General features: G+C 44.6%; 1 protein-coding gene across 4 annotated transcripts in view; it reads left to right on the plus strand.

The window, feature by feature from the left end:
• Positions 1-249: 249 nt before the first annotated feature.
• The window catches only part of CHADL (chondroadherin like), a 30394-nt gene continuing 10294 nt past the window's right edge, over positions 250-20349 (plus strand). Inside the window, exons 1-5 of one of the 4 annotated variants that reach the window (XM_075573866.1) lie at positions 250-405; positions 7328-7409; positions 10120-10189; positions 11686-11846; positions 17670-19331. In XM_075573866.1, coding sequence (XP_075429981.1) covers positions 11694-11846; positions 17670-19331 — 1815 coding nt within the window. In that variant the 5' untranslated portion in view covers positions 250-405; positions 7328-7409; positions 10120-10189; positions 11686-11693. Of the gene's footprint in view, positions 406-7327; positions 7410-8851; positions 8920-10099; positions 10190-11685; positions 11847-17669; positions 19332-20349 lie in introns of all 4 variants that reach the window. The other 3 variants (XM_075573867.1, XM_075573869.1, XM_075573870.1) reach the window with 3 other exon arrangements.

Genomic DNA, 20349 nt, shown 5'->3' on the forward strand with positions numbered 1-20349 from the left:
TAGGGTAAGGAGTTAAGGTTGGGGGGCTTTAGGGTACGGGGTCAGGTTAGGGTAAGGAGTTAAGGTTAGGGGGCTTTAGGGTAAGGGGTCAGGTTAGGGGGCTACCTAGGCACCAAAATGTCCTAGACCAAATATAGAAATTGCTAAGTGGGACTGAAGCTTTAGGAGGTTTTCTTATGTGGCATTGGCTGTCTCCCCGTCTCCTCCCTCTCCCCTCTCCTCGCCCTCTCCCTCTCCTCTCCCCCCTTCTGTACATCACTTCATACTGCTGCTTTGTACAGGACCTTAACGTATAAAATCCTCGCCTCGCTGTCTCTGACTATGTAGCTTTTCTGTCCCAGCCACGAAACTCATTGGACCGGCTGAGCCCGGAACCTGCTGTTATCTCACCCGTCGGATAAAACGGTAAGTGCGCATTTCCTCTGTTACGCGTCTCGCTGTGCGCTAACCAGGCACGTTCTTGTGGCAGAGACGGAAAGACCCATTTAGCTTGAATTTGATCATATATTTTTTTTATTAAACTGAACTTAAAATGCATCTATTAATGCTTTGGGGTTTTTTTTTTTAAGTAAAACTAGCATGAATTGCAAAGGGGTGTCTGCTGATTATTATTTCTAATGGAATAAGGGGTGTCCGCTGATCGGCATTATTTCTAATGGAATAAGGGGTGTCGTTAATAAAAAAAAAGTTCTCTATCATTTTATAAGCCGTGATGATGATGGTGGTCGGATAAAACGTGCCAAGCTTTAAATGTAAGCTCTTGACCATTGGAGATAGATGAGGTGGATGTTACTTGATTTTAGGAGGTACCTTTAAGGACACTGCCTTTAACTTGAAGACCCCCTGTTCGACTCTCCTTGCGACCTTGGGAAAGTTCCTTTATCCCCCTGCGCTTCCGAAAAACAAAATTCGATAGTAAGATCTTTGGTTCGGAGACTCGTGGTTCCTCCAAAATTCGGTGTACTTTGCCAACGCTGTATTTAGTAAGAAAAAAATAGGACTATCTCAATGTATTTAGGGAGCAAAATCATTTGATTGCAATCCCCATGGGTCAGTGTTTCACGGTGCCCGTAAATTATACGATCCCAATTACTGCCCTGTATACAAATAATGTGTCTGCCTCTTCTCCCTGCCTATTCACTTTACAGACTTTTTATATATACAGTAAATGTATATATAAATAGATAAATATATACAATATATATATATATATATTAATGTAGAGGTATCAGTACCGTGTTAGCCGAGCTTTAATAATCAAAAACGAATAGACGATACCGTTCTGTGGCTAACGAAATGCTTTTATTCTTGCGAGCTTTCGAGATACACTGATCTCTTCTTCCGGCGATGTTACAATGAGTTTTTAGCTTCATATATTCGTATATATATATTCACACACACACACACACACACACCTAAGTCCGGTACATTTATAATAATAAGTATAGTGGGAGATTATTAACTGAAGGAATTATCCCTGGTCCTGCCTGACAGAGTTACGGCTCAGTGTATACACTATTAAATGTTTATGCTATACGAACAGGAAAATACACTTCTTTTTCCTTATGAAAGAAATACAGATACCACATCACGTTCATTAATCATTAATTAGGAAGTAGCCACAAAATATTGTCCACTCCTCGGGAGAGGGACCTCCTTCCTGTTGCCTTAACATAGAGGTACTATTGTCATAGAATGCTATTGTCCATCCCTCCCACATTGTACTGCGCTGTGGAATGTGTTGGCGACATACAACTAAAAGCTAATAATTATATATATATATATTTTTTTTTAATTAATCGGATCAGACTCTTAAACCCAAGAACCAACGACGCATTAGGTTTAAAAGAAACACAAATATTTTCGGGGGGGCCCACTTTAAAAAAACAAATGTTCTTGCAGCTGGAATCCCTTCCACATAGAAAGTATTTCGTGGGACACTGAGAAAAGGCTGAGCCAATAACATTGCAAGGTAGTCTTTTCTACCCCAGCTGTTTGAGACGGGGGTGAGGAGCCGGCGTTACATTTTTTGGAGAGAGATGGTTTACGGGGGGGAGACACGAACACTGTTAGTCTGTAAAAGAAAAACCCTAATCCAGCCACAGACCTGCCTTTCACTCTCCTTGTTTCCGCTGCGGGCTGTGGCAGCGTCTGTGGGGAACAGTCTGCTGAATAAGCCTTTTATTCGTGCGGACGCACCGCGGGACACCGGGCAGAGAATACACACAGCCCACAGTGCTGAAGTTTTAAGACATTGATACCAGGTAATTTTGCTAACCTATGCGTTAAGTAGCTGAGCGCTTTCATTGTATTTCAAATCCACTATAGCAAACAAAAATATCACTGGTGAGCACATTCACACCCCTGAGACAGGTCTGCCACCCTGCCTTTCCCCATGATCTCTTAGCATATAGTGCTTCCACTGCAGCCAGGGATTCTGGGTAATGACATGCAAATAAGTTAAAGCAACAGCCCGACAGATAAAATGGGGGCGCTTGAGTTAATAGCTGCAAGGGAGCAGTATGATATCATCGGCATTACTGAAACATGGTGGGATGAAACTCATGACTGGGCAGTTCATTTAGAGGGTTATTCCCTTTTTTGGAAGGATTGAACAAATAGAAGGGGAGGTGGAGTATGGTTATATGTTAAACCGGATCTAAAACCTATTATAAGGGATGATGTCTATGAAGGGAATGATGAAAATGTAGAGACCTTGTGGATAGAAATTAGGAGTGGAGGTAAAAGTATAAAGAAAATGTTTGTGGGAATATGCTATAAACCACCAAATATCGGTGAGATTGAGGAAGATAAAATACTTTTGCAAATGGAGAAAGCATCAAAACTGGGTCATGTTTGCATAATGGGGGATTTTATTATCCAGACATAGACTGGGGCAATGAGATTAGCGTTACAACAAAAGGGAACAGGTTTTTGGGGGTGCTTAAAGACAATTACACGACCCAAATTATTGAGGAACCAACCAGGAGAGGGGCAGTTCTGGATTTGGTCATATCCAACAATGTAGAAGTAATACAAAATATTCACGTCCGGGAACATTTGGGTAACAGTGATCATAACATGGTCTCATTTGAAATAAATGATCAAAAACCATATTACTTGGGTTCAACAAAAAAACTTTACATTTTAGAGAGGAAGATTTTAATAAACTGAGGACTAATCTACAAGGAATACATTGGGATGATGTTTTTGCAGGGAAAGATAAATGGGCAGTCTTTAAAACATTGTTAGAAAAGCACACTTATCAGTGTATACCCTTGGGTAATAAATAAATATTAAATAAATAAGTCTAAACCAGTGTGGCTAAATAAACAGGTAGGGGAGGAAATGGACAAGAAGAGGAAGGCGTATAGATTCTTTAAGTCAGAAGGGACGGAGACATCGTATCAGAGTTGATAGGAATGTAACAAAAATTGCAAAAGGGCAATCAAATTAGCAAAAATGGATAATGAAAAAAGGATTGCATTAGAAAGTAAGATCAACCCTAAAAAGTTCTTTAAGTACCTTAATAACAAAAAAATGAGAAAAGAAAATATAGGACCCTTTCAGTGTGAGATGGGTAGGCAGATTATTGGAAACAAGCGGCTGTGATGAGGAGTGGCTCAGTGAGTAAAGACACTGACTGGGGGAACATATCAAACCATATGGTGAAAAGTCCAAATCAAAGTCCTTAGGTGATGGATGATAGATGAGCAAAATACAGACTCTCTCCAGGACGTGACGTGATATATGAAAAATAAAAAGAGATAATTATGGTGCAGTATGTCAATACATGTGGACATAAAAACATATAACACTAACAACATAAAACATACAAGACAGACTAACAACAGCAACAGGCCAGACTGAAAATAATAAAAAAGCTATTTATTAACAACTAATGCTGGACTCTGGATATGGCTGTCACACACCAATCCGGGGGGGGGGGGGGGGGGGTAAAATCGTTACCCTACTCACAGAATGAAGGATAATAAAAAGCAGCAGGACTGGAAACACTTTCTATGGATCCAAGATGGCGACCGGAGCTCTCTCTCTGGCGTCCCCACGTGTGGCAGATGCTGTGTAGAGCTTCCTGGACGTGACGTCACGCTCTCTCCTCCTGTTGGTCTCCTATCCTCCCGATCTGTGCATGTAGATCCTCCCCCCCACCTCCGGCCGTACAGTGTGCTCACCAACTCCAGATGCAGTCAAATGCTTCTAAAAACGGTATCTTCCCAACGCGTTCCTCAGTTGTCCTGATCTGCTCCCGGGATCACAGGCATCACATCGCATGCGTGATCCAAACCTAGGCCTGTGATCCCGGGAGCAGATCAGGACAACTGAGGAACGCGTTGGGAAGATACCGTTTTTAGAAGCATTTGACTGCATCTGGAGTTGGTGAGCACACTGTACGGCCGGAGGTGAGGGGGAGGATCTACATGCACAGATCGGGAGGATAGGAGACCAACAGGAGGAGAGAGCGTGACGTCACGTCCAGGAAGCTCTACACAGCATCTGCCACACGTGGGGACGCCAGAGAGAGAGCTCCGGTCGCCATCTTGGATCCATAGAAAGTGTTTCCAGTCCTGCTGCTTTTTATTATCCTTCATTCTGTGAGTAGGGTAACGATTTTACCCCCCCCCCCCCCCCGGATTGGTGTGTGACAGCCATATCCAGAGTCCAGCATTAGTTGTTAATAAATAGCTTTTTTATTATTTTCAGTCTGGCCTGTTGCTGTTGTTAGTCTGTCTTGTATGTTTTATGTTGTTAGTGTTATATGTTTTTATGTCCACATGTATTGACATACTGCACCATAATTATCTCTTTTTATTTTTCATATATCACGTCACGTCCTGGAGAGAGTCTGTATTTTGCTCATCTATCATCCATCACCTAAGGACTTTGATTTGGACTTTTCACCATATGGTTTGATTTATTCCTACTTTTGGCGCCGACATTGTCTTTTTTTCTTTTCCATGTTGTGTTACTGACTGTACAGTCAGTTTTTGTCTGGCTGCCATTTCTTACTAATTGTCCCATTAGGGGTTTATGTTCTTTAGCGCTGTTTTGCACCGTCTTTTCTGTTTTTGACTGGGGGAACATGGTTCAATTCCCGGTGTCGGCTCCTTGCGACCTTGGGCAAGTCACTTTATCTCCCTGTGCCTCAGTCACCAAAAACATAGAGTATAAGCTCCACGAGGCAGGGACCTGTGTCTGCAAAATGTCTCAGTAAAGCGCTACGTAAAACTAGCAGCTCTATTCAAGAACATGCTATTATTATTAGCTAAGGAAAAAGCAGAGGTATTAAACAAATTCTTTGCCTCTGTGTTTACCAGGTAAGAATCAATTGCAATAGTAGTGCCGCAGGAGGAAGCCACAACCTATATTTTAACAAACAATTGGTTAATTGAGGAAGAAGTTCATAGGCAGCTTGATAACATTAAAGTAAATAAGGCACCTGGCCCCGATGGCATACATCCAAGAGTTCTCAAGGAGTTAAGCTCAGTAATAGCCAAACCATTACATTTAATATTCAAAGACTCCATTTCCACAGGCTCAGTACAACAAGATTGGCGTAAAGCAGATGTGGTGCCTATATTTAAAAAGGAAGCTAGATCACAACCAGGGAATTACAGACCTGTAAGCCTGACTTTAATAGTGGGGAAACTACTTGAAGGTTTAATACGGGATAATATTCAGGAATACCTAATGGAAAACAAAATTATTAGTAATAGTCAGCATGGATTTATGAAGGATAGATCATGCCAAAATAACCTTATTTGTTTCTTTGAGGAGGTAAGGAGGAATTTAGACCAGGGTAATGTAGTTGATGTGGTCTACTTAGATTTTGCAAAGGCGTTTGATACGGTTCCACACAAGGGTTTAGTGTACAAAATAAAGCAAATTGGACTCGGTAAAAATATTTGCACCTGGATTGAATACTGGTTGAAGTATAGACAACAGAGGGTTGTCATAAATGGAACTTTTTCAGGTTGGGCTAAGGTCGTGTGTGGAGTACCTCAGGGATCGGTACTGGGACCCCTGCTTTTTAACTTGTTTATTAATGACCTTGAGGTTGGGATCGAGAGCAAAGTCTCCATCTTTGCTGATGATACTAAATTGTGTGAGGTAGTAGAATCAGATCAGGATGTAATTTCTCTCCAGAAGGTCTTGGAGAGACTGGAAACGTGGGCAGGTAAATGGCAGATGAAGTTGAATACAGATAAATGTAAGGTTATGCATTTGGAAGCAAGAATAAACAGGCAATTTACAAATTAAATGGGGATAAATTAGGAGAATCCTTGATGGGGAAGGATGTAGGAGTGCTTGTAGACAGCAGGCTTTAGCAATAGTGCCCAAAATGAATGCAGCAGCTGCAAAGGTAAACAAGATCTTATATTGCATTAAACGGGCAATGGGTGGAAGAGAAGTAAACATAATTATACCCCACTATAAATAATTAGTAAGACTTTGAGTATGGAGTACAATTTTGGGCACCACCTCATAAAAAAACACATGAAACTAGAAAAAGTGCAGAGAAGAGCCACCAAATTAATAAAGGGGATGGATAATCTGATTTATGAGGAGAGGCTAGCTAAATTAGATTTGTTTACATTAGAAAAGAGGCGTCTAAGAGGGGATAAGATAACTATATACAAATATATTCAGGGACAATACAAGGAGCTTTTAAAATAACTATTCATCTCAAGGGCAGTACAACATTACGTTAGTTAGATTGCGCCTACATTTGCCGCTACGCCTATCCACACCATAAAATAGGGCTTTTGCTGGGTCTGGTTGGGGTTAGCATCACAGTTAGGCATATATTAACTAGCATAGCGTTATTTCCCTCTCCTCTCTACCTCTGCTTCCCCCAAATCCCTATTTTGGGGTCTGGATTAGATTAACGCCAGGACCAGCATAACGTCACATTATTGGGAGATAAGGCAACATTAGCTACGACAATGGGACATTAAGCTTGTGCTCATGAGATAGAGAAAGGAAATCCTTTGCACATATAACTAGCTTTGAGAGAACCATATTAACTCAGGGAACATGTATGTGTGTATATATTTATTAATATAGCACCAACTGTGTACTCAGCACTTTACAAGTGAGAGAATACAGTACAGGGAATTATAATACAATAAGTGCAGCAAATAAAGTCAGGAAAGGAAATCCCTGGCGCGGAGAGCTTACAATCTAAGTGGCATGTTGGGAGAGATAAGGAGACAGCAGGTGAGGGAATAAGTGCCCTGACTTAACAGAGCCTGGTGGATCTCAGCCCAAACCCCTCCATTTAATACGCTATGAATCCTTTTCGTAGTGTTGGAAAACCCTTCAGTCCAGTTGATCAGAACGGAGCTCGGATCTTCTCCAGCGCTGGGAAGCACCTTCACGGCATATTACATAGTTACATAGTAGATGAGGTTGAAAAAAGACGTAGGTCCATCAAGTTCAACCTATGCTAAATGTAGACAACAGATACTTTATCCTATATCTATACTTACTTATTGATCCAGAGGAAGGCAAACACAAAACCCCATTAAGGGGAAAAATTAATTCCTTCCTGACTCCAAGAATTGGCAATCGGATTAATCTCTGGATCAACATCCTTCCCATGTATACTTGTTTGGTATATCCCTGTATACCTTTCCCATCTAAAAAGATGTCCAACTTTTTTTGAACAAATCTATTGTATCTGCCATCACAGTCTCCATGGGTAATGAATTCCACATTTTAACTGCCCTCACTGTAAAGAACCCTTTCCTTTGTTGCTGGTGAAATTTCCTTTCCTCCAACCTTAAGGGATGGCCCCGAGTCCTTTGTACTGCTGAACGGGCTGTACTACGGGCTGAATAGTTCTTTTGAAAGCTATTGTCCCTGAATATATTTGTATATAGTTATCATATCCCCTCAGACGCCTCTTTTCTAATGTAAATAAATCTAATTTAGCTAGACTCTCCTCATAAGTTAGATAGTCCATCCCCTTTTTTTAATTTGGTGGCTCTTTTCTGCACTCTCTCTAGTTCCATAATGTCTTTTCTTAGGATTGGTGCCCAAAATTGTACTCCATATTCAAGGTATGCTCTTACTAATGCTTTGTAAAGGGGCATAATTATGTCTACTCCCCTTCCATCCATTGCCGTTTGATGCAAGATAAGATCTTGTTTGCCTTTGCAGCTACTGCATGACATTGGGCACTATTGCTAAGCCTGCAGTCTACAAGCACTCCTAAATCCTTCTCCATCAAGGATTCCCGCAATATATCTCCATTTAATTTGTAAGTCGCCTTTTTATTCTTGCATCCCAAATGGATAACCTTACATTTATCTGTATTAAACCTCATTTGCCATTTACCTGCCCGCGTTTCCAGTCTCTCCAAGTCCTTCTGAAGAGAAATTACATCCTGCTCTGATTCTATTACCTTACACAATTTAGTATCATCAGCAAAGATGGAGACTTTGCTCTCGATCCCAACCTCAAGGTCATTAATAAACAAGTTAAAAAGCAGGGGTCCCAGTACCGATCCCTGAGGTACTCCACTCACGACTTTAGCCCAACCTGAAAAAGTTCCATTTATGACAACACTCTGTTGTCTGTCCTTTAACCAGTTTTCAATCCAGGTGCAAATATTATTACTGAGTCCAATTTTCTTTATTTTGTACACCAACCTCTTGTGTGAAACCGTATCAAAAGCCTTTGCAAAATCTAAGTAGACCACATCAACTGCATTACCCTGGTCTAAATTCCTACTTACCTCCTCAAATAAACAAATAAGGTTAATTTGGCAAGATCTATCCTTCATAAATCCATGCTGACTATTACTAATAATTTTGTTTTCCATTAGGTATTCCTGAATATTATCCCGTATTAAACCTTCAAGAAGTTTCCCCACTATTGAAGTCAGGCTTACAGGTCTGTAATTTCCCTGTTGTGATCTAGATCCCTTTTTAAATATAGGCACCACATCTGCTTTACGCCAATCTGTGGTAATGAGCCTGTGGAAATGGAGTCCTTGAATATTAAATATAATGGTTTTGCTATTACTGAGCTTAACTCCTTGAGAACTCTTGGATGTATGCCATCGGGTCCAGGTGCCTTATTTACTTTAATTTTTTCAAGTCGCTTATGAACTTCTTCCTCAGTTAACCAATTGTTCATTAATATGGAGGTTGTGGCTTCCTCCTGCGGCACTACTATTGAACTTGATTCTTCCCTGGTAAACACAGAGGCAAAGAATTTGTTTAATACCTCAGCTTTTTCTTTATCTCCAATAATCTGCCTACCCATCTCACACTGAAAGGGTCCTATATTTTCTTTTCTCGTTTTTTTGTTATTAGGGTACTTAAAGAACTTTTTAGGGTTGACCTTACTTTCTATTGCAATCCTTTTTTCATTATCCATTTTTGCTAATTTGATTGCCCTTTTGCAATTTTTGTTACATTCCTTATAATTCTGATACGATGTCTCGGCCCCTTCTGACTTAAAGAATCTAAACGCCTTCCTCTTCTTGTCCATTTCCTCCCCTACCTGTTTATTTAGCCACATTGGTTTTGACTTATTTCTTTTATACTTATTACCCAAGGGTATACACTGATAAGTGTGCTTTTCTAACAATGTTTTAAAGACTGCCCATTTATCTTCTACATTTATCCCTGCAAAAACATCATCCCCGTGTATTACTACTAGATTAGACCTCAGTTTATTAACATCTGCGTTTCTAAAGTTTAAGGTCTCTGTTGAATCCAAGTAATCTGTTTTTTGATAATTTATTTCAAATGAGACCATGTTATGATCACTGTTACCCAAATGTTCCAAGACTTGAATATTTGTTATTACTTCTACATTGTTGGATATGACCAAATCCAGTACTGCCCCTCTCCTGGTTGGTTCCTCAATAATTTGGGTCGTGTAATTGTCTTTAAGCACCCCCAAAAACCTGTTTCCTTTTGTTGTAACGCTAATCTCATTGCCCCAGTCTATGTCTGGATAATTAAAATCCCCCATTATGCAAACATGACCCAGTTTTGATGCCTTCTCCATTTGCAAAAGTATTTTAGCTTCCTCAATCTCACAGATATTTGGTGGTTTACAGCATATTCCCCATGCTTATTGAATAAGCGCCTTGGATTTGAAGTGATGTGGAAACGATTGGAGCTGTGACACATAGCTGCGCACCGGGCCGGTATGTAATAGGGAACTTCTGTTGATTCAAGACCTTGTTATTTTTGCCGTGTCGCTGCCTATTTTTGCCAATTCAGTGAACATTTTCACTTGTGATCTGCGTGTATTTTCAGCTTGCTTACTTAGCGAAAACATTTCATAAACGGTGCTAGAATAACTGCTAAGAACATCCTCATTCACTCGCAGTTCCCATACATTTGAGGTCCAAAGACTCGAATTGGGGTTCGGGGTAATGTTGACAGATGACAGCCTGTACCCATAGTCAACTTTGAGTTAACCTTAAGGATGCTGGGAGTCAGTTGGCACTGTAACCCAGCACTTCCGAGTCATGTGATGGCTCCGAGACCAGGTCCCGGATGCTGGAAATTGAATATTTGGTTTTGATCTGGGTGGCAGCCCTGTCTGAGCCGTCAGCCCAATCACCCCTTAGAAACGACCAAGTTCCTATGATGTATCAGGTATGTCATTAGTGCCTGTAAGGGTTAATCATATCAACAAGCAAACAAATTAATTACAAATCCTTCACTTACTTTATACCACAAAATTCTTACATCTGACTTATACTCAAGTGTTGCCACTGTATGAGTGAGAATGTATGGCTGCTATACCCTCTCCCAGAATCCTCTGCTCGGCTTGTCTCATTCTCACTTATTGGCTATGCCCTCCGAAGTGACATCATCAGACTGGAATTAAAGCTTCGACAATAGTAGAGTGAGTGTAGTGCTCAACAATCAGACCTGGTTCCGCCTGTAGAAATTGGTGAATGAGTATCCAGATGAAGATGGAGCGTCCACAGTATAATAATACAATTAAATATCACACCTTGATAAAGTGCTGTTGCATGAAACGCGTAGGTGCGTTCATGCAGTCCGTTTTTTATTGTTTTTCTAGCATGCAATAAATTGATTATTTCTTTCGTTTGGAGTTGCCTGGCTATTTTTTCCCTTCTTTGGATACCAAAAGGAGGATTTCCCTGGCTGTGCTCTATCTGCATCCTCTACAACTCTGGAATTAAAGCTTCATCTGATTCTATCCGCAATGCCATGCGTTGTGTTACTCGCCTCTGCCAGGGAAGGGGCTAAAATAACATATCCTGGCAGCCTGAACTCTCTGAAGCACAGGGGCCCCGAGAGACTTTGGAGTCAGGTCAATAAAACGTTAGGAATAGTCAGCTACTTTTGTTTTATTATACAGGTCTTGTAGGACACCCAGTGAAGTCAGACAGAAGGGAGCAGCAGGAGGAGATCAAACCCCCTCCCAAGTCTCAGCTCCCCGTGTATAGATAATAACTTTATAAAAGGATGTATAAATACTAATAGGTGTCAGATTTGGGTAAAAAGACATCATTCCCCCAGAGGTGACCCCTTAAACGTTACTGCCACTCGTAAACTTGGTCCTAGGAGCGACTGTCATATAAACAATCGCCACCTGATTGTGACTCTCTCGCCCCCTTCTTTGACTCCCATCATTGTAATTGCCTCCCTGTCTTCTCTTTAGGTTTGATCATGCTGTGGTTTCTCCCCACCCTTCTGGTCCTGGCCTGGGTGAGACCTGGTCTCTCCGATCGCTGTCCTCGAACCTGCGTCTGTGACAACATCCGGACCTTTGTGACCTGTACCAACAAAAACCTGACCGAAGTCCCTCCCACCATTCCCCAGGTCAGAGTGTAACCACGTGATCATTTCATACCCTTTAACTGCACTTATTTGCCCCCCTCGGTGCCCCATGAAGTAGTAGCGACCACCTCATCTGGTCTGCCACTGCCAGGGCCCCATAGTGTAGTACAGTACCTATGTCTTAGGCCACGGGCGGCCAACTCCGGTCCTCAAGGGCCACCAACAGGTCAGGTTCTAAGGATATCCCTGCTTCAGCACAGGTGGCTCAGTCAATGAGGCAGGGATATCTTTAATACCTGGCCAGGTGGGAGCCCTTGAGGACTGGAGTTGGCCGCCCGGGCCTAAGACATAGATACTGTACTATACTATGGGGCCCTTGAGGACTGGAGTTGGCCGCCCGGGCCTAAGACATAGATACTGTACTATACTATGGGGCCCTTGAGGACTGGAGTTGGCCGCCCGGGCCTAAGACATAGATACTGTACTATACTATGGGGCCCTTGAGGACTGGAGTTGGCCGCCCGGGCCTAAGACATAGATACCGTACTATACTATGGGGCCCTTGAGGACTGAAGTTGGCCACCCGGGCCTAAGACATAGATACTGTACTACACTATGGGGCCCTTGAGGACTGGAGTTGGCCGCCCGGGCCTAAGACATAGGTACTGTACTATAGTATGGGGCCCTTGAGGACTTGGGTTGGCCGCTCCTGTCTCAGGCGTTCTGCTCGTTGTAATGGGGAGATGGCGTTCTGCGGAGCACTGAATGGGTTCTGGCTGGAAAAGGACGACTCCACCTCTCCCGTTTGCCTCTTCGGTTACCCCGCAATCACTCCACGTGATTGTGTTGTGCCAGAGGTGCTGTGGCACTCAAAGGGTTAAATGTGCGATTTAAAAAAAAAACATTATTATTATTTCTTCACAATATTGTACAGTAGGATGTCTGTTTTCACCTCTAGTTTTTTTCCTGCTCATTCATTTTTATTTTTAAATTGCGGGTTACATAGTTACATCGTTAGATTGTTAGATTGTTACATAGTTACATAGTTACACAGTAGATGTGGTTGAAAAAATACATGCGTCCATCAAGTTCAACCTATGCTAAATTTAGACAGATACTTTATCCTATATCCATACTTACAGTGTTGTTATCCAGAGGAAGGCAAACACAAAACCCCAGAACCAAACAAAAATGAGCCCATAACCCAAATTCAGCTGCTAAGCCCCGAACCTTGTGACATTAGTAGATCTCAAAGAACCTTACATGAGAAGATTAAGATAAGATATCTTATCTGATAAGATCCTTTGAACTCTGCATGGAAAACAGCTCTGTGCTGCCTGGTGGGGGTGGTGGGGGAGGGGGCACATTTACATTTTTAGCTCATTTTCAAAATAGGTTATATTGGGTGCACTGGCTACAGTACTTACTGCGAATCAGCTACTTATTACTGTCAATGTGTGAGAAAATCACTCTATGTAGCCTCATTATTCTGCTCCCATTGTTTCAATCTTGGAACTTTTAGCTCATTAGAACAGCAGGTATATTGACGACAAACTGTGAAAGATAAATGTTGTTATCAGCCATATAAATTAAATATTATCACCACTTCTACACAAACAGATACATACAATACACTGCTTTATTGGTAAACTGATCTTGGCATATAATAATAATAATATTTGTTATATATACAGTAGTGCTGACCGTGTAATTTTGTAGGCACCATCGAGGTTACAATCTCATGTAGGTGCCCGAGGCACAGGGAGATAAAGTGACTTTCCCCGTGACAACTAATAAGTGACAATAAGTGACCATGTTCAGTACAAAATGAGTCTCCAGACAGGATTTCCAATCTTCTATGCTACTAAGACCTCGAGTCTAGCTATTGAGTCTCTCTCTCTCTCTCTTTTCAACATTTAAAAAAAAACAATCTGACCACGAAAGAGATTTGGTGAAGATGACGTTTGAAAAACGATTTTAAAAGGATTGTATTTGTAAGATTTATGGAAAAAGTCACTTACCTTCTGACATTACATTAGCCTCATGAATAAATAGCCTCATGAATAAATAGCCTCTGTGCTGCAGAGTAAACACCTGTGCTGCCTCTCGGTCTGTGTACAGTCTCTGTTTATTCCTCCAAACCACAGGACTGGATGAAAACGTGATGTTAATACACAAGAATGAATCTCTGTCTAACACTGTGTGGTTATTTATTAAACTGTGATCTCACAGAAACTCTAATTAACTTCAGTGGAAGTGGCCTGATCGGCTCTATCACAGTTTAATGAACAGACCCCTATGTTTCTGTGTGATCTGTTTGTCCATCACCCGCTATTATTGACTTGTAATCCACTATACTGTCTATTAGAACACTACAGTATATATAGTAAATACTGTATTGTGGAGTGCCGTGAGCTGGTATTTAATCATTTGTAAAGTGTATATATAAGTGTATGACACATTGTGTGCTCATTTGCATGTCATTTCCCAGAATCCCTTGCTGCAGTGGAACCACTGTATGCTGATAATGGGGAAAGGCAGGGTTGCAGACCTGCCTAAGACATGTGAATGTGCTCACAAGTGATCTTTTTATTTGCTACTAGCTGAGAGACCCGGCGTTGCCCGGGATGTAATGTTCCCGTTCCTCTCTCTCCTCCCCCCTCTCTCTGTTTGTCCCCCATTCACATCAATCCAGTCCCCCCCCTCCCTCCCTCCTTTACAGCTTCATGTAGCGTGTGTGCGTCAGTCACTGTGTGTTTGCTCGCGCGTCACTGAGTCTGAGGCAGAAACACAAACACACACAGACTGACTGACGCACACACAGTCAGTGTGTGCCTCAGTCAGTGTGTGCGTGCGTCAGTCAGGCTTTGTGTGCGCGTCAGTCAGTGTGTGCGTGCGTGCGGCAGTCAGTCAGTGTGTGCGCGCGGGGCGTCAAAGGCAGGGGGGGGCGTCAAAGGCAGGGGGGGGCGTCAAAGGGAGGGGGGGGGCATCAAAGGGAGGGGGGGGGGCGTCAAAGGGAGGGGGGGGGCGTCAAAGGGAGGGGGGGGGCGTCAAAGGGAGGGGGGGGCGTCAAAGGGAGGGGGGGGGGCGTCAAAGGGAGGGGGGGGGGCGTCAAAGGGAGGGGGGGGGGCGTCAAAGGGAGGGGGGGGGGCGTCAAAGGGAGGGGGGGGGGCGTCAAAGGGAGAGGGGGGGCGTCAAAGGGAGGGGGGGGGCGTCAAAGGGAGGGGGGGGGCGTCAAAGGGAGGGGGGGGGGCGTCAAAGGGAGGGGGGGGGGCGTCAAAGGGAGGGGGGGGCGTCAAAGGGAGGGGGGGGGGCGTCAAAGGGAGGGGGGGGGCGTCAAAGGGAGGGGGGGGGGCGTCAAAGGGAGGGGGGGGGGCGTCAAAGGGAGGGGGGGGGCGCCTCAAAGGCATGGATTCCTCCCCCTGCATGAGGGGGGACGCAGTGGACAGGAGGGGGGACGCAGTGGACAGGAGGGGGACGCAGTGGACAGGAGGGGGACGCAGTGGACAGGAGGGGGGGGCAGTGGACAGGAGGGGGGGCAGTGGACAGGAGGGGGGGCAGTGGACAGGAGGGGGGACGCAGTGGACAGGAGGGGGGGGCAGTGGACAGGAGGGGGGGGCAGTGGACAGGAGGGGGGGGCAGTGGATAGGAGGGGGGGGCAGTGGACAGGAGGGGGGGGCAGTGGACAGGAGGGGGGGGGCAGTGGACAGGAGGGGGGGGCAGTGGACAGGAGGGGGGGCAGTGGACAGGAGGGGGGGGGCAGTGGACAGGAGGGGGGGGCAGTGGACAGTGACACACACACACACACACACACACACACACACACACAGACACACAGACACACACACACACACACACACACACACACACACACACACACACACATATACACATACACATACACACACACACACACACCTCAGTTGATGCGCCCTTTCTCAGTTCCGTTTGGCGCCGGAGGTGGGGAGCGACACCTACCTGTACTTCCGGGCGCCGCCACCGTCTGACTCGGCGCCGCGAGGGAGGAAGGGGGTCCGCCATCTTACGCGCCGCGTGGCAGCTGCGGGAAGCGAGGTGATTTGGAGCGGGGAGAGGTGATTTGGAGCGGGGAGAGGTGATTTGGAGCGGGGAGAGGTGATTTGGAGCGGTGAGGGGGGAGAGGTGATGCCGCTGGGGAGGGGGAAAGGTGATTTGGAGCGGGGAGGGGGAAGAGGTGATGCCGCTGGGGAGGGGGAAGAGGTGATGCCGCTGGGGAGGGGGAAGAGGTGATTTGGAGCGGGGAGAGGTGATTTGGAGCGGGGAGAGAGGTGATGCCGCTGGGGAGGGGAGAGAGGTGATTTGGAGCAGGGAGAGAGGTGATTTGGAGCGGGGAGAGAGGTGATTTGGAGCGGGGAGAGAGGTGTGTGTGTGTGTGTGTGTGTGTGTGTGTGTGTGTGTGTTTTATTTATTTTTTTGGACCTTTGGCCCGTCACTCCGCCTCAGGCCAATGAGAGGTGTGGGGGGCGGGCCAAGGGGGTGGTGTGAGTGTGTGAGGCCAATGAGAGGTGTGCGGGGGCGGGCGGGCCAAGGGACCAATGAGATTGCCGCTAGGGACACCGGACATCCAGCAGGCAGGCATGCATGCAGGCAGGCAAACATACAGTGCTTTCACTAATATAGTATAAGATATGCAATAAGGTGGAGGTTTCTTGTTGCCTTTTTCACCCACCATAACTTAAAACGTGTATATATATATCTATATACATCTTTGTCCCTTGTTAATCCACTGCTGGGTGAAGGCCCCCCCCCCCCTTGCCCCCAATGATTTTTCAGGCACTGTGATTGGAAGCCTCTCTACTACAGTTGCGTTAGGTTAGCCATAAATCAATCAGCTGCTTTCCTTAGCTGAAGGTTCTGTGCTTTGAACACTGGCAGAAATAGGCACAATAGGTACAGCTGGTGTTAGATACAGGATATATACAAACAGTTATAGTACCTGCCAATTAAGTACAGTTGGAGCAGTATAGGACATTTGGCCGTGGCCATTTTGCCGCGACCACATCTCCGCCAGCGTTTAGCCCCCACTCACCTCGCCACCAGAACATCTCTCCGCCAGCCATTTCGCTACTAACCGAACCCCTAATCTTAGCCCCTAATAAAAATGCTACCCCTTACCCTAAAGACCTTAATTCGTTACCCTAAAATTCCTTACCCTAATCTCCTACACTAAAAACCTAACCCCTAACCATAAACCCCCTATCATTAACCCCCCTACCCTAACCCCTAAAACCCCTTAAATTAACTTATCTTATTGGCGAAGCAGCCAGCGACTGTCCAGTGGCGGAGCCGCAGCATAGGGTCCTTCAGCGGCCAAACACCGGCGAAGATGCGGTCGCGGCAAAACAAGCGCAACCAAACATCCAATTCCGCAGCTGGAGGGTGTGATGTATCTACATGTGGACAGTAAAGATGGGTAATCACGCCAGCTGTCAGTAGTATGATCTGTGATGTGTATTGTAATACCTTCAAGCCAATGACACACATACCATACCTCTAATAGGAAAAGGACACGAAAAACCCGTCTTTTGTCATACAGGAATTACAATAAGAAAACATAACAGCTAAATATGTTACACGGTCAGGTGCATTAACGGTCACAAATGAAGCCTGATAAATAGTAGGTGTCTTTTATCAAATCAAAGGTAGTCAGAAATAAGCACACTGTAATCTTCCCAAAGAACGTCTTTGATGTCTAAGCAATATGGACCAGGCCAATCCAAGGCCACCACTTCTATAGCTTTGCTTGAATGTTTATTTGTCTTCAAAGTTAGAAATGTCAGATTTGATAACACACACTCAAGTCATAATCTGCTTGTGTCTTCACAGTATACCCAAAAACTGGATCTCCAGGGAAATGACCTCAAGGTGATTCCAGGAGGAACCTTCCTTCCCATACCGTATCTGACGCGTCTCAGCCTTCAGAAATGCAATATTGAGAGAATCGAGGAAGGGGCATTCCGGAGCCTTGGGCGTCTGGTGTACCTTAATCTGGGCTCCAACCACATCAGCTTTATATACCAGGAGTCTTTCGATGGCCTCTCATCTCTGGAGCAGCTTGTTCTGGAGAAGAACCGGCTGGAGGAGATCAAGCCTGGTGCCTTCACCCAATTGGGTTTCCTCAACTTACTCCATCTCGGAGAAAACTTCTTGGTCTACCTACCCGATATGTTGTTCCAGGGGCTGCAGCAGGTCAAATGGATTCGGCTTTCAAACAACATGATTAATGTTGTGTCTAATGAGGCCTTCGCCGGGCTGCCAGGCCTTAGGAGGCTTAGCTTGGACCACAATGAACTCCAGTACATCCCCACTGAACCCTTTTCAAGAATGTCAGGCCTCACCAGATTGGAACTGGGATGGAACCCAATGACTTTCCTCGCAGAGGAAGCTGTCCAGATGGCATCTCTCAAACAGCTATTTCTTAATAATATGGCATTACAGGAGGTGTCCTTTAAGGCCTTTGAAACAAGCCCACAACTGTCATTGATTGACCTGAGTAACAACCAGATTAGGTCAATACAGGCACTGACAGGTGTAAAGCAGCTGAATCGGCTGAACATGACAGGGAATTCCATACGTTGTGACTGCTATTTGAAGTCCTTTAAAGAATGGGCCGACCGTGAAAGATTAAAAGTTGATCTCATCTGCTCTGGCCCAGATCACTTCCTGGGAGATCACCTGGATTCTCTGAGAGCCATGGACCTGAAGTGTGGCGGGTATCCAGAACAGGACGAACAACTTCGAGTCCCAGCCACACAGAAGCCGAAGGAGGAAGGTTCTTGCCCACAGAGCTGTAACTGTAAGCCTGATGTAAAGCATTCTATTTGTGAGAATAAAGGTCTCCAGAAGATCCCCAAAGGTTTCCCTGTGGACACCAACCTACTTGACCTGCGTAGAAATGTTTTCCACTCTATAGCCAAGGGGGCTTTCCAAGACATGAAGAATGTGGTATCTCTTCATCTTCAGAGCTGCCAAATCAATGAACTGCAACCAGGAGCATTGATGGGCATGAAAAATCTGGTTTACCTCTACTTGACCCACAATCAGATCTCCTCTATCAACCCAGCTGTTTTCCAGGGCGCCCCAAAGATTGGCTACATTTACCTAGACCACAACAGATTCACCAGGGTGCCAAAGGGAGCGTTCAAACTCCTTCCTAGTCTTTTCTCCCTCCACATGCAGTACAATTCCATCAGTTCTCTCTCTGACAACAATATGTCTGGGGCAGAAAAGCTACATTGGATCTACCTGACAGGGAACACCATCAACTATATCGCTCCCACAGCATTGAGGAACATCAAAGGTCTGGAGAAACTTCATCTGGATGAGAACTTGTTAACGGAGGTGCCCACACAAGCTCTTAAGGGAATGTCGGTCATGGTTGAGCTGAGGCTATCCAAGAATCCCATCAAATCTATTAGGAATGGTGCTTTCTTACCAGTGTCTCGATCCCTACAGCACCTTTATCTGGATGATATGGGGCTGGAACAGGTATGTTTCAGAGGAGCACACACTTCAATCTGGAATCCCCTCCTTTTACCTTTTATGTGCCTTTTAAAATATTATTTTCTCTCTCTTCATTAGCCAAATTACATTAACCTCTTTCCTTAAGTATTGAATGCAACACATGGAAGAACAGTAGATTGCAGCCCATTCTGGTTGCAAAGGGATTAAAAAAAAAAATAGTTGTACTGGTAGGGAGTACATGGATGTTGCAGTGTATTAGTGCATCACCATAGATAGCTCAATAGGCATAAGTTCAATAAATTCCATATTTTATGAATCCAGAATCCAGGAGCATGATATATAACGATAAATAAACATCCCAGGGTGAGAAACCAGGGACCTGGTGGTGCCCACATGGCTACCCCAAACTAGGTCACCAATAGATGTAAACTCAGCCCTGGGGAATCAAATATAGATAAGTCCAGCAAAGGAGGGTAAAAACGATAATGGGCTATGCCCTTTACCTTCCTGTATGGTGTCCTTAGAAATGGATCATCCGGCGTGCAATCCTCTGGTAATGAGTCCAGACAGTAGAGATGAAGAGGAGCACAGCTGCGTCGTTGCGGTTCAGCGTTGCAAATGCAAAAAATGAGGGCAACTCCAAACGTGGATAAAATATAAATAAACCTTTAATGGTCAGTTAAAGCACAATACAGGGGAACGCACATACGCGTTTCGTCCGTAGGGACTTTCTCAAGGCAACAGGAGGCAGTGGGGAGTCGGATGAAATCTGGGATCAGGAAGTCTACGGATATGAAGTAGCAGGTAATGCAGCAAGAGAGCTTCACAACCTCACTCCAGCAGCAAAGCTGTTGTGAAGCAAGTCATCTTTGAGAAACGTGCCTTCTTTTAGGCCAACGTGGTCATGTGTTGCAGTCAGCACAGTTGTCCCTGTATGTGGGTTCTGACACATAGAACGCGACAGATTGGACTATTCCTTAGTGTGACCATACTTATTCTCCCCTGTCTGATTACACATATGCTAGGGCCCAAGTCCTATTCC

Source organism: Ascaphus truei, chromosome 17 (assembly GCF_040206685.1).
Source record: "Ascaphus truei isolate aAscTru1 chromosome 17, aAscTru1.hap1, whole genome shotgun sequence".
In the NCBI taxonomy this organism is placed as follows: domain Eukaryota; kingdom Metazoa; phylum Chordata; class Amphibia; order Anura; family Ascaphidae; genus Ascaphus; species Ascaphus truei.